The sequence below is a fragment of the Tetrao urogallus genome (assembly GCF_951394365.1).
Source record: "Tetrao urogallus genome assembly, chromosome: 8".
In the NCBI taxonomy this organism is placed as follows: domain Eukaryota; kingdom Metazoa; phylum Chordata; class Aves; order Galliformes; family Phasianidae; genus Tetrao; species Tetrao urogallus.
The window spans coordinates 21,994,935-22,007,636 of NC_136821.1; the positions used below are offsets into that span (position 1 = coordinate 21,994,935).

The window sequence follows — 12,702 nt, forward strand, 5'->3', positions numbered from 1 at the left end:
AGCCAGGAGATCAAGAAAAGAAGGCATTGGTATTGTTGCTCCTTTAGCATACAAACCTTTGAATTTCACCGGGCAGGTGCAAGTGTCACTCCCCACTTCATTCATTGCCTTGCACTGATATTCTCCAGTATCTTGAGATTCCAGGCTGAGTATGTGAAGGCTGGCAATGGAGTGCTTTGCTGTTACCTTGAACTTCTTGCTGCTCCGGACCTGCCTCCGGTCCTTGAACCAAGCCACCTCAAAGGGTGGAGTCCCTGCTATCTCACACTGGAGGATAACATCCGAGCCTTTAAGTGTGTCCACAGGGCTCGGCACCTTGCTAAAAACAGGCGGTTCTATAAAAAAAAGAATCACATCATAATGTGTGAGACTGCTTCCCTGGGTAAGTTTCTGGATAGTATCAAAAGGCAACTTATTCAGGAAGGAGGCCTGTACTTCTTCTATTTAGTCTCCAAATACATGGCCTCTCCTCTAAAAAATGCTGAGCACATCTCTCCAGGAATTCATCCCAAGCACTCAGAGTCTCAAGGCCAATATGGCACTTCTGTATCTGGAATCAGAGCTCAGATCCCTCCCCCAGAGTCATTCTCCCCTCTCTCCAGGACCATATTCCAGCTTTCCCCATCTCTTTCCAATTAGGAAAGTTACAATCAATTAGGTTCAGTGCAAAAGCCCTCCTCTTACTAGATTTCACTCCTGTCTGAATCAACATATATGAAAAGGAGGCAGAGGGATGGCTGCAAAGTGTGTCCAGCTCTCTCACCATGGCTGGTGCTCCATCTATTCCATGCTTCTCTTCTGAGCTGGCAACCTTGCCTTATTCAGCTTGCAATTGACTTAAATGGGGAGGCAAGGGAGTGGCTACACAGCATTCAACACCCACTACCACTTTCTGCCTACTTTCTGTTGCCTATATCACATCTCTGTTCAAATGTGAGAGCAGCTGGAGACACTGCCCCAGCAGCCAAAACTACCACTGTGGCAGCTCCCTGCCTCAGTGTGCAGCTGAGAGTGGAATCAGGATTGCGGTGGTGTGTGGAGCCATGCTGCTGACCTTTAACGGATACTGAAGTGCTACAGCTGGCAGCGCCGGCAGAGTTTTGGGCTTCACATATATAATCACCGGCATCCTCAGCGCTGGCATCCAAGATAGTTAGCACTGCTGTAGACTCTACAAAGGACATGTGGAGCCTGTTGCTCGCCTGGAGTGCCTGATCATTCTTGTACCATGTGATCTTGATCTCTGGTGTGCCAGTGATTTTACATTCAAGTTGAACCGTGTCTCCCTGCCTCACAAACTGCAAAGCTTCAGGCTTCTTGATGAACTTGGGAGGTTCTGCAGAAAAAAAAAGTATGTAGAGAATGACAGCATTTGCCACATGAAATCTACAGTGCTGAGCAAAAGTCACAGGGAGCACAAGAGCACTGGAGTGCAACAAAGAAGAAAAGATGTAAGAAGGATTAAAGATGGCAAAAATAACCAAAACTCGGTTTCGCCCACTCTGGAGCTGTAAAAGACACTTGAACGATGATTGTTCCACTCAAGAGAAATTTTGAAGTTACCTTTGTGGGGTGAAAATATTCCAAGAGCAGCACAAAAGTAGTGACAAGCCCATCTCCCCAGGATCTTACCCCAGAAGCATCAAAAATGGTAGGTACAGTGGCACTTGCTTGCATATCTTTAAGGCATATTTCTGCATGAAGAACTTAAGTAACTTATAGTCCAGGTTAAATCAGTAATTAACAACTCTAACTGAAATATGCAAGATAGTTGTATTTTACCATAGAATAATCACTATGCATGAATACCCCTGTAATTTAAGCACTAATGAAGAAGTAGGATATTATCACGTGCAGCTCTCCATACCAACAAAGAGCTTTGCAAAGAAATTTGTCCCTTTGGAGAATTGGCAGGTACACAAATTTTCTATTGGCACACAGTATGAGAGCAGCAGAGTCATCTCATGGCATGTCTGCTTTCTGAAAAGCTCACTTCTATATATTTCCAAGCTGAAAAGGGTGGAAGATGAGGCTCACTAATAAAGAGGCCTCTATACCCAAGAGAAAGAGAACATGCAAACAAAGTTGGCTTAATCACAAATACCTTTCACAGTGAGTTGGGCTGAGCAAAAGTCTTTCCCAGCTTCATTACTAGCCTGGCAAGTATATTGGCCAGAGTCTCCTTTACCCACTCTGAGCACTCGAAGATGAGCTGTGTTTGCGACAAAAGTAATATTGAAGTTTCCTCCAGTTCGGATCTCCCGACCATCCTTGGACCAGGTGATTTGTATTGGCTGGGCTCCAGTAACATGGCATTCAAAATCAGCACTTTCTCCAAAAGGCACATCAATAGATTCTGGCTTAGTATCAAAGACAGGTGCTTGCTTAGGTTCTAGAAACACACACACACAAAAAAACAATATAATGCTCATACAGCTCATAGAAAAGTTAATCCAAAACACAGATACCATTCCATACATAAAATGGGAAGGAGGCACCTGTGATCCAGGCAAAAGTTTTGTAAGCCAACACACCTGTCACTGTAAGCCTAGCGCTTGTGTTGGCAGTGCCCACAGCATTAGTGGCTGTGCAGGTGTATTGCCCAGTGTGATTCATCTCTGTTTGCACCAGTTGTAACACTGCAACATTATCTACAAAAGACATGTGCACACTGTGGTCATCACTTAATTGCACACCATCTTTATGCCAAGTCACAGTGATGGGTTCTGAGCCATTGAGTCGACACATAAGTTTAAGGGGTAAACCAACAGGGTGTTCAATGTCTTTTAATCTTCTTGCAAAGGAAGGTGGTCGTTTGCGTTCTGGAAGAAAACAAGTAAAAGATAAATGTATGCCAGGAAGCAATTTTTTATATAATTTTGCAAGAGAAGAAGTACAGTAAAGAAGCATTTGGAACAAAATCATCACCTTGAACTGTTAAGAGAGCCTTTGTAGATGCAGTTCCTACACTGTTTTCTGCCTTGCAGATATATTCGCCGCTGTCATTGATAGCCACTTTATTGAAAGTGAGGGAAGCAATGTTGTCTTTAAAGAACACTTTGTACTCAGGAGTAGACCTGAGTTTTGTATCACCTTTGTACCAAGACACAGTAATTTCTGGGGTTCCAGCAACATGACATTGCAATGTTGTATAATCCCCAACTGACACCTCAAGAGGTTCCAAGTGTGTAACAAAATAGGGAGGTTCTAAAAAGAGAAGCAGTGAGATAGGCTCATTATATAGTGCCAGGCTTTTGAAAGCACATACTTCAAAGAATAGGCAAGAAAAAGAAGAAAAGGAAGAACACACCTAGAGTAGACACTACAGCTTCGCAAACATCTCTTCCTGCCTCATTTTCAACGTGGCAGGTGTATTCTCCTGCATCCTCTTTCGTGCTGTCAAGGATCTCCAGGATGCAGGATTTCTCTGTGGTAGTGATGCTGCACTTGTGAGACTGAGCGAGTGTGTGGCCATTCTTCTTCCATGTCACAGAGATAGGCAAGCTGCCCGTGTATGTGCCCTCCAGGATGATGGGCTTACCAGGTTCCACATATTGATCACTCAGTTTCTTCACAAAGACAGCCGGTTCTAATGAAGGGTAAGAATTCAGAAGCGTTGAGCATAGCAGTAACAAATGGAAAGAAAGAAACAGTATTTTAGGGCATACAAAGAAATGCAATATTTACGAACCTTTTACTGTAAGATGTGTTGTACAATTTGCCCTGCCAGCTTCATTAGTCACTAGACAAGTGTATTCTCCACTTTGGAGAGGGGTTACATCAAATAACTCAAGCTCCACAACAGAGTCCTCTAAATAAATATTGCATTTGTCTCCTGGCACAAGCTCAGTGGCTCCTCTAAACCAGTTCACCTTAAAAGGAGGAGTTCCTCTGATAACACCTGTAAAAGTTACGCCTGTGCCTGGCAAGACATCCAAAGGCTCAGGTGTCCTCTCAAAAGATGGTGGTTCTAAACATATAAGAGAAAAAGAGAGATAAGGCAGTTGGTACAGCATAACCCCAGCATTTCCACATACCTACTGAAGTTAAAGAAGAAAACCTTTACTTTCTAGTCAATAATATCTCTCAGTATGCTTACAAAAGACCAGAGGCAATTTTAAGAAAGAAAGAGAAAAGAGTAGCTCAGAGAGCTTGCTGACCATCATATACTGACCTTGGACAGTCAATACAGCACTGCATTCATCTGAACCAGCTACATTGGTAGCTTTGCAGGTGTAAGTTCCAGTATCTGAATTGCTCAGTGAATTCACTTCTAAAATACACAGGTTATCAGTAAATGTGATATTATGTTTTTCCCCACTAACTAACTTCATTCCATTCTGGAACCAGTCAATAGATATAGGAGGTGAACCCGCCACTTTGCATTCAAGAAGTGCTGAGGAACCCAGGACACCAGGGGTTTCCTTTAGCTTTCTTGTGAAAGAAGGAGGAATTATTCGATCTGCATAAAAAAAATATAATAAATCCATTGTTAGAAAGAAAAGGAGGAAAGGAATGGAATCAAGAAAAGAATATGCGAATAAAAGAAAGTTTTAGTAAAAGATAGAAGACGAACTACACAACCAACCTAAAACTTCAACCGATGCCGTGCAACTGCTTTTCCCCACATCATTTTGCACTGCGAAAGTGTACAATCCACCATCTTCTTTCTCTGTGTCCATAATTTTAAGTGTAGATACTTTGTTGACAAAAGTAATTCTGTATTTTTGGCTGCTGGTCAGTTCTTTGCCATCCTTAAACCACCCAGTGGATAGTTCTGGTGTGCCTGCCACTTTGCACTCCAAAGTACAGGCATCTCCTATAGTAACCCTCATTGGCTCTGCCTTCTCTACAATGACTGCAGGCTCTGGAAGGAGAGACAATTAACAACAATGTAGTGAAAACTGGATATCAGTAGTAATATCTGCAAGTATTATTACACTGAATTCAGGGCTTATATGTTTGATACTAAGGTTGTCTCGGTTTGTTGGGTTGGGAAATATTTTCAACTCTATTTTTCCATCTTTTAACCCACTCTAAACTAGATATTTCAGATGTTCTCCAACACAGAGAACAAGTATTTTGAAACTTCTAGAAGATAAACGCAACTATCTGTCTTTCTTCAAGCATGCATGAGCAGAAGACATGGCTTAGGAATACAGACAACCGAACATCACAGTGAAGAGGCCTGTAGTTCCTTTCACTTCTATCCTTGGGCAACTGGAAAAAAGCAACCCAGCTAATATTTACTGGAGACGCAGGATTCTCTGTTTTGCCTGTTTTGAATTCAGCAGCATAAGCAAAGGATGCATCTGATACTAAATTACCAAGTTCCTAACTTAACAAAGATGTTCTATAAATTTGTGCTTTTTACAAACCTAGGATAGTTAAGGTAGCCATACACTCGCGACTTCCAGCATCATTTCTGATCTGGCAGATATATTTCCCAGCACTGCTTGTTTCTGTGTGTACAAGCTGTAAAGTTGCAATATTTTCCATAAATGTGATCTTTGTGTTTTCGCTTTCTCTAATAATTTCTTCCTTGTCTTTAAGCCACTGCACAGAAATCGGCTGGGAGCCCTCCACTCTTGCTTGTAACTCCACTGGTTCACCAACCACAACAGTCACGCTGTTTATTTTTGTCACGAATTTCGGCGGTTCTGGACAAGAAACATGCAGTTGTAGTAAATACAGTCTACAAAAAAGAGGAGCAATGCGGTGCCATTGGGAGCACTACAGAAGGCCAATATCTTACCTTTCAGCTTCATCGTGCAAAAACAAGTGTCACTTCCTACGTCGTTCTGAGCTTTGCATTGATATTCACCAACATCTGCAACTTCAACATTAAGAATGCGAATGCTTGTATGGTAGTTCTTTGCTGTAACCTTATACTTCTTACTACTGCGGATCTGTCTCTTGTCTTTGTACCAGGTAACGTCAAATGGTGGTGTTCCTGAAATCTCACATTCCAGGCTAACCTCAGTTCCTCTGAGCATGTCTACTGGAGAGGGCTTCCTGCTGAACACAGGAGGTTCTACCAAGGGAAGAAAGGATCATTTTTAGAAAGGAGTATAGAAATCTTTGATCAACAGTTTATTTATATAAGCTCTTCCACATCAAGACTGCTGGGACAACCAACAGAAGTACAACGACTTCACTCAATTTTCTGGGCACATCATGAAAGGCAGGTGAGCTTTCAGAACTCTGAGCTCCTTTGTAGAAAAGGTAAAAAATAGAGGTGTGATCTTTGACAGAGAGGGTATAGGTCTCGTAGTCTGTACTAGAGGGTGTAAAACTGACACTGATTAGTTTGGATCTGTTCTTCATAATTCAGATTTCAGCTCCATAGTATAGCAGATCTACCTGTCTTGGGCCTTGGGGAGACTTGGTAGTCATGGGGAACACCTAGTCTAGTACACATCTGCATTACAAATAACTCTTCCTCAAACTGTGGAAGAAGAGGTGAGGAGATATTAAGAAAAAAAAAAAAAACAAAACATGAAGAAAAAGGTACTGCCTGAAATTAGAAGTGAATCTAATGTTTTTGTGGATTTCAAGGGGGGTGGGAGGGGGAACCACTAGGGAAAAATGGGATGTACTCAGGGAAGAAGACGACAGCTAACCTTTCACTGTGACTTTGGTACTGCAGCTGGCCTTGCCGGCAGGGTTCTGAGCTTCACAGATGTAGTCACCACTCTCGTCTGTACTGAGATGATTCATTTCAAGTACGGCCACAGAGTCAATGAATGAGGTCCGGAATTTTTCACTGGCAACAATTTCGTGGTCGTTTCTGAACCACACTACTTTCATTTCTGGAGATCCACTTACTTTGCACTCAAGCCGGGCTGAGTCACCCTGCTTTACTATTTTTGTTGCCTCTAGCTTCTTAGCAAACTTGGGTGGTTCTAAAAAACCAAAAAAGTGGAGTCAGAAAGGTCTGAATACTGGAAAGGAAAGAGGATGGAAAAGAGCAAGTCAAACAAGCACGGGTTGCAAATGCAGAGCAGGGAATTCACTTGGCAAGGTATCAAAGATCACTAAGGTGGGCATGGCAGAAAGAAAAGCAAAGAAATAGACAAAAAGACTTCAAAACAGCAAGAAAATGTGCACACCTGTTACCATCAACATTGTAGTGCAAGAGTCACTGCCAACATCATTTGAAATATGGCAAGTGTAGTGCCCACTCCTAGAAGAATCCACTGAATAGAGGGTTAAGAACCCAGTTGACCCTTCAATCCCAATGAAACAAGTTGGACCAGATACAAGTTCTAAATCCTCTTTGAACCACTTTACTGTAAATGGTGGTGTTCCTTTTAGTGTGGCCTTAAATTCCACCGTGGAATCTGGGATGGCTTGCTGGCTTTCAGGTTTTACTAAGAAGCTTGGTGGCTCTGCAGTTTTTAAGAAAAAGAAACGTTAAGTTATATCAAGAATGCCTAAGAATGAAGAAAATGAGTTAGTTAAGCAGAGGCACTGAATGCATAAGAGGTTAAAGATCCCAGCAAGAAAATGGAGACCAAGTTTCCAGCATTAAGAGGTATAAGAGTGCTACATTAGCATAAGATTTACAGGTTTTTCTCAAGAAAAAAAAAGTAGTCAAAGAGTTTCAAACCTTTCACTGTCAGGACAGCACTGCAAGAATCACTTCCGGCAATGTTAGAGACATTACATGTGTAATTTGCAGTGTCTGTCAGCTCTAGATTAGCAATCTCAAGTGACATGGTGTTCTCGTGGCACAGGCTTCTATATTTTGCACTGTCAGTTATTTCTTTCCCATCCTTGAACCATTTGGCAGAAATGGGAAGTGATCCAGAGACTTTGCACTCCATCTGAATAGAAGATCCCAGAACCGTATCCTTTTTGGTTAGCTTTTTGATAAATAAGGGAGGAATTGCTTGATCTGTACAACACAAAACATGGCAAAAATGCACTGGTTACTTTACTGCTTATCTTTCACAATCTACTTTTTTTTTTTTTTTTTCACTCTCTTCTTGTTGGATTGGCAAATTTGCCAAATGACAATACAAACCTAGCACAGTCAGAATAGCTTCGCAGGTGCTACTTCCGAAGTCATTTTCAACCTTAAAACTGTATGTACCACTATCTTCCTTCGATACAGGTTCAATCCTGAAACTGGCCACATTGTTTTCAAAGCTCATTGTGTAATATCTGCTGGGTAGAAGCTGTCTGCCATCTTTGTACCATTTTATTCGGAGCTCTGGTGTCCCCTCCACAGTACATTCCAAAGTCACAGGGTCTCTTTCAGTAACTTTAAGTGATTTAGCCTTTTCTATAATCCGTGCAGGCTCTGTGGTACAAGTACAAAATACAAATGTGGTACAAAAATGGTTGTTAGTGACACTGAAAAGTGACTGATTTTCAAGGATGAGCTTGAAGGGGTGCAGCTACACACCTTGCACAAAAAGCAAAGCAAAGCATTTCTCCACTCCAGATTCATTCTTTGCCTGGCAGGTATATCTCCCCCTGTGGCTGAGGTCGACATTGCTAAGTTTCAATGTGGCCACATTATTCTCAAAGGTAATGCGGTGGTGTTCATCATCTTCCAGTATCTTCTCATCCTTTATCCATGACACAAATAAGGGTTGAGCACCTGCTACGACACACTGGAAGGATGCAGAGCCTTTCAAAACAGTAGTGACATTCTCCAGTTTCTTGACAAAGGATGCTGGTTCTGTGGTGTGAGGTTTTATTGTGTAGAAGGGTAAGTCATGGAAAGGGAATAAAGGAGAGATCACATAAGGTCATCTTAGTCACTGTACTTCAGCTAGTGGCAGTAATCTTTGGGGTACTTTTCAGGAGACTGACCTTTCAAGCTGAGCCTTGTGCTACAAGAACAGCTTCCAACTTCATTTGATATAATGCACTGATATTCACCTACATCTGAGGTGTCACAGTTGGTCACATTAAGAGTAAATATTGATTCTTTGGTGGAGATAGCATATTTCTTGCTGCTGAACATCTCCTTATTATTCTTCAGCCACTTCACCTCAAATGGAGGAGTACCAGTCACCTCACACTCGAGCATGGCATCCAAACCCTTTACTACCTCAGTAGGTCTCAACTCTCGAACAAATGTTGGAGGCTCTATAAAGAGGAATAAAGGGAAAGTGGATAGTAACCTTGGTAATTATGAGGGGAGAAATGGTCTCCCCCATTTCATCACTCTAGTTACGTGGCACAGCTGGATAATGACAAAATTTTCAAAACCAACCTTTTACTTTCAACTCGATGCTGCAGCTCTCACTACCTGCATCGTTGTGGGCTTCACAAACATAAATCCCACTATCCGACACTCTGGCTTGAGTGACTTTCAAAGTGGCTAGACCATCAATGAAAGAGATGCCGTACTTAGCTTCATCAGTCATTTCATTCCCATCCAAGTACCACGTGACACGTATCTCTGGTGTTCCTACTACATGGCACTCAAAAGTAGTGGACTGTCCTTCACGCAAAGCTACTACAGGAGTTGGCATCTGAATAAACCTGGGGGGCTCTAGAAGACAGACAAAAAAAGTGAGGTTTCATAACATTCAGTTTTTGGAAATACTTTTCCAAAAAGTGTTTCCTGTCTCCTCCCCCTCATTTGTACAGAAAAATCAGAACAACAAAGATGTGAATAACACTGAGCTGCACACCTTTTACAAACAAAGTTGCTTTACATGTTGCAGTCCCCACATCATTGCTTATCTGACAAGTGTAGTTCCCAGAGTCAGACATCCTAGCTGAGAAGAGCTCCAGCACACTAGATGTGTCATCCATCCAGACAGAACGATTGGCTCCAGAAAGGAGCTCCTGGCTGTCTTTAAACCACTTTATCTGCAGAGGAGTAGAGCCTTTCACCAATGCTTTGAACTGAACCCTAGCATGGGGCACAACTTCTTGGGACTGAGGCTTTTCCACAAAATATGGTGGCTCTATAACATGGGGGGAAAAAAAAAGAAAGAGGATTACTTTCTTCTAGGAAAGTTCCCAAACTATGAATTAGAGACCTAATAAAGAAAAGAAGGAGCTCAAACCTTTGACGGTTAAGAACCCACTGCATTGGTTGCTTCCTGCCTTATTTGTTGCTTCACAAGTGTAAGAGCCACTGTCTGTGCCTTCGAGTTTATTGATTTCCAGAAAGGCAGTATTATCATGGAAAGAGTATTTGTGCTTTTCACTTGTTGTTATTTCTTGACCATCCTTGTACCACTGGATACTTATAGGATGTGAACCAGACACTATACATTCCAAGTGGACAAAAGATCCCTTAATGCTGTCCATTTTCTTGAGCTTTTTGGTGAATTTAGGTGGTATAATGAGATCTATCCAAGACAGAGTAAAAAGACAAAGTATGAAATTCAACCATGGCTGTGGTAGATGTCAACTCAGAATAAGAGAAAATAAACAAAACCAATACTAAAAGAGGTCATACACACCTAGGACATTGATGCTGGCAGAACAGCTACTTCTTCCAACATCGTTGTGAACCTCAAATACATATTCCCCACTATCTTTCTTTTCTGCATGAAGTACCTTTAAGACTGAGACAGTATCTGTAACACTGATCTTATATTTTGGGCCTAAAGTCAATTCCTTGCCATCTTTGAACCATTTGGCTGTAATATCTTTTGTTCCGGAAAATTTACATTGCAAGGTTGCTGGGTCTCCCTCAGTCACATCTATTGACACAGCCTTATCCACGATTGTAGCAGGCTCTATTTTAAACAGAAAGACAGAGAAGAGTGTTAAGGTAACCTGTAAAAACAACACTGGAAAAAAAACTGAGGTCACTGCAATTCAAAGTAGGACCAACCTTTGACAGTCAGCAGAGCAGAGCACCTCTGAATTCCTGCCTCATTTTTAGCCTGGCAGAAATATTTTCCACCATGTTTCAGTTCAATAGACTTCACCAGAAGAGTGGCAATATTGTTCACAAAGGTCATTTTGATATTACTGTCTTCAATAACTTCATCACTGTCTTTCAGCCAGGACACAGTGATGGGCAAGGAGCCTTTAACAGCAGCCTGAAACACGACTGTGCCCCCTCGAAGGGAACTAATGTTTTCTATCCTCTTCAAAAACTGGGGAGGCTCTAGCAGGAAGAAAGTGACTAAGTAAGTACAGGCCTGGTTCATGCTTGTGTGGCATGGAAACCACACTGGCATAAAATCACGCTTAGTGGAGTTTTCCACCTTGCACTAACCTTTCAGTGTGACCTCTGAACTGCAGAAACAGCTTCCCACATCATTTGTTACTCTACACTGATATTCACCAACATCAGACGCATCAAACCTGAAGACATGGAGGCTAATCAAAGATTTCTCAGTGCTTATTCTATGCTTCTTACTGCTCCGCACAGGCTTATCATCCTTCACCCAAAACACTTCAAAGGGAGGTGTACCAAGCACCTCACACTCCAAAACCACATCAGAATCCTTCAAGACTTCCATGGATTGAAACTCCTTTCTAAAATAAGGTGACTCTATAGTGCAAAAGAGAGAAAGTGCAGTTTATATTAATCACACTCTGGAAACTTGTAGAGCTGCACGGAATTTGAAGAGACAAACTGGTTGAGTTGCTGGAAGTCACACACACCTTTGACTGTAACAATGGTACTGCAAGTGTCTTTCCCAGCATCATTTCTGGCCTCACAAATATATTCCCCACTGTCTTCAGTCTCAACGTCTGTAAGATGAAGTACTGCCAAAGATTTTGTAAAAGACATCCTAAATTTGTCACTCTCTTTTAGCTCCCTGTCATCCTTGAACCATGTGATTTTAATCTCAGGAGTACCAGTGACTTTACAGGTCAGTTCAGCATATCCACCTTTCTTCACCAGGTGAGCTGGCTCTAGCTTCTCCGTAAAAGCAGCAGGTTCTGTGGGTTTAAGAAAAACGTTCAGTAACAAGAAGGCAGCAAAAAGTGCCACTGAAAGACAAAAAGACAGTAGGAATGCAAACCTTTTACAAACAAGTTTGCAGTGGATGTTACTGAGCCAGCTACATTGGAGACTTTGCAGATGTATTTTCCTGAGTCGTTTGGTTTGACTGCGTAAAGCTCTAAGTAACTTGCTAATGCCTCTGTCATAATGTAGCAGGCTCCTCCAGTCATCAGCTCAGTATCACCTTTAAACCATTTCACTGTCAGCGGTGTAGTGCCTTTAAATGTGCCCTTGAAACGCACAGTCGATGCAGGCAGTACATCCTGGGACTCTGGTTCTGCAATGAAGCTGGGTGGCTCTAGATTGCATTGAAAGGAAACAATTGCCAAGAATAAGATAAACATCCTGCATTCTGGGGAAGAAAATCAGTATCTCACAAAAAGAAAAAAAAATGCAAGAATTTTGAAACAAATTTCCAAACCTTTTATAAACAAAGTACTACTGCTGTCTTTGCTACCAGCAGAGTTTGTGGCTCTGCAAATATAAACTCCAGCATCACTTGCATCTAGGTGTTTTATTTCCAAAGATGCAGAGCCTTCTGCAAAGTGTATTGTGTACTTCGCGCTTGTAGTGATCTCAGTGTCCTGCTTAAACCAAGAGACAGTCATTGGAAGAGAGCCAGAAATTTTGCAGTCTAGACGGCACGAGGTGCTAATGATGCTGTCAATGTTCTTCAGTGGTTTAGTAAAGAAGGGAGGGAGAGTGCGATCTGTTGGGTATGAAAAAACATGAAAGAAAGAAATACATGAACAAAAGAG

The 12,702-nt window shown here is 41.9% G+C and overlaps 1 protein-coding gene across 1 annotated transcript in view; it reads right to left on the reverse strand.

Moving 5' to 3' along the window:
- The window catches only part of TTN (titin), a gene marked incomplete at its 5' end in the record, with an annotated part of 236,845 nt that overhangs the window by 168,242 nt on the left and 55,901 nt on the right, over window positions 1–12,702 (reverse strand). Inside the window, 26 exons of the mRNA XM_079538876.1 lie at window positions 57–335; window positions 1,055–1,336; window positions 2,105–2,392; window positions 2,535–2,822; window positions 2,929–3,207; window positions 3,311–3,589; window positions 3,692–3,970; window positions 4,175–4,462; window positions 4,589–4,867; window positions 5,379–5,660; window positions 5,756–6,034; window positions 6,624–6,905; window positions 7,113–7,391; window positions 7,613–7,900; window positions 8,030–8,308; window positions 8,414–8,692; window positions 8,827–9,105; window positions 9,233–9,514; window positions 9,657–9,935; window positions 10,038–10,325; window positions 10,440–10,718; window positions 10,817–11,095; window positions 11,207–11,485; window positions 11,599–11,880; window positions 11,964–12,242; window positions 12,366–12,653. Of these exons, the coding sequence (XP_079395002.1) occupies window positions 57–335; window positions 1,055–1,336; window positions 2,105–2,392; window positions 2,535–2,822; window positions 2,929–3,207; window positions 3,311–3,589; window positions 3,692–3,970; window positions 4,175–4,462; window positions 4,589–4,867; window positions 5,379–5,660; window positions 5,756–6,034; window positions 6,624–6,905; window positions 7,113–7,391; window positions 7,613–7,900; window positions 8,030–8,308; window positions 8,414–8,692; window positions 8,827–9,105; window positions 9,233–9,514; window positions 9,657–9,935; window positions 10,038–10,325; window positions 10,440–10,718; window positions 10,817–11,095; window positions 11,207–11,485; window positions 11,599–11,880; window positions 11,964–12,242; window positions 12,366–12,653 (7,323 nt within the window). The remainder of the gene's footprint in view (window positions 1–56; window positions 336–1,054; window positions 1,337–2,104; window positions 2,393–2,534; window positions 2,823–2,928; window positions 3,208–3,310; window positions 3,590–3,691; window positions 3,971–4,174; window positions 4,463–4,588; window positions 4,868–5,378; window positions 5,661–5,755; window positions 6,035–6,623; window positions 6,906–7,112; window positions 7,392–7,612; window positions 7,901–8,029; window positions 8,309–8,413; window positions 8,693–8,826; window positions 9,106–9,232; window positions 9,515–9,656; window positions 9,936–10,037; window positions 10,326–10,439; window positions 10,719–10,816; window positions 11,096–11,206; window positions 11,486–11,598; window positions 11,881–11,963; window positions 12,243–12,365; window positions 12,654–12,702) is intronic.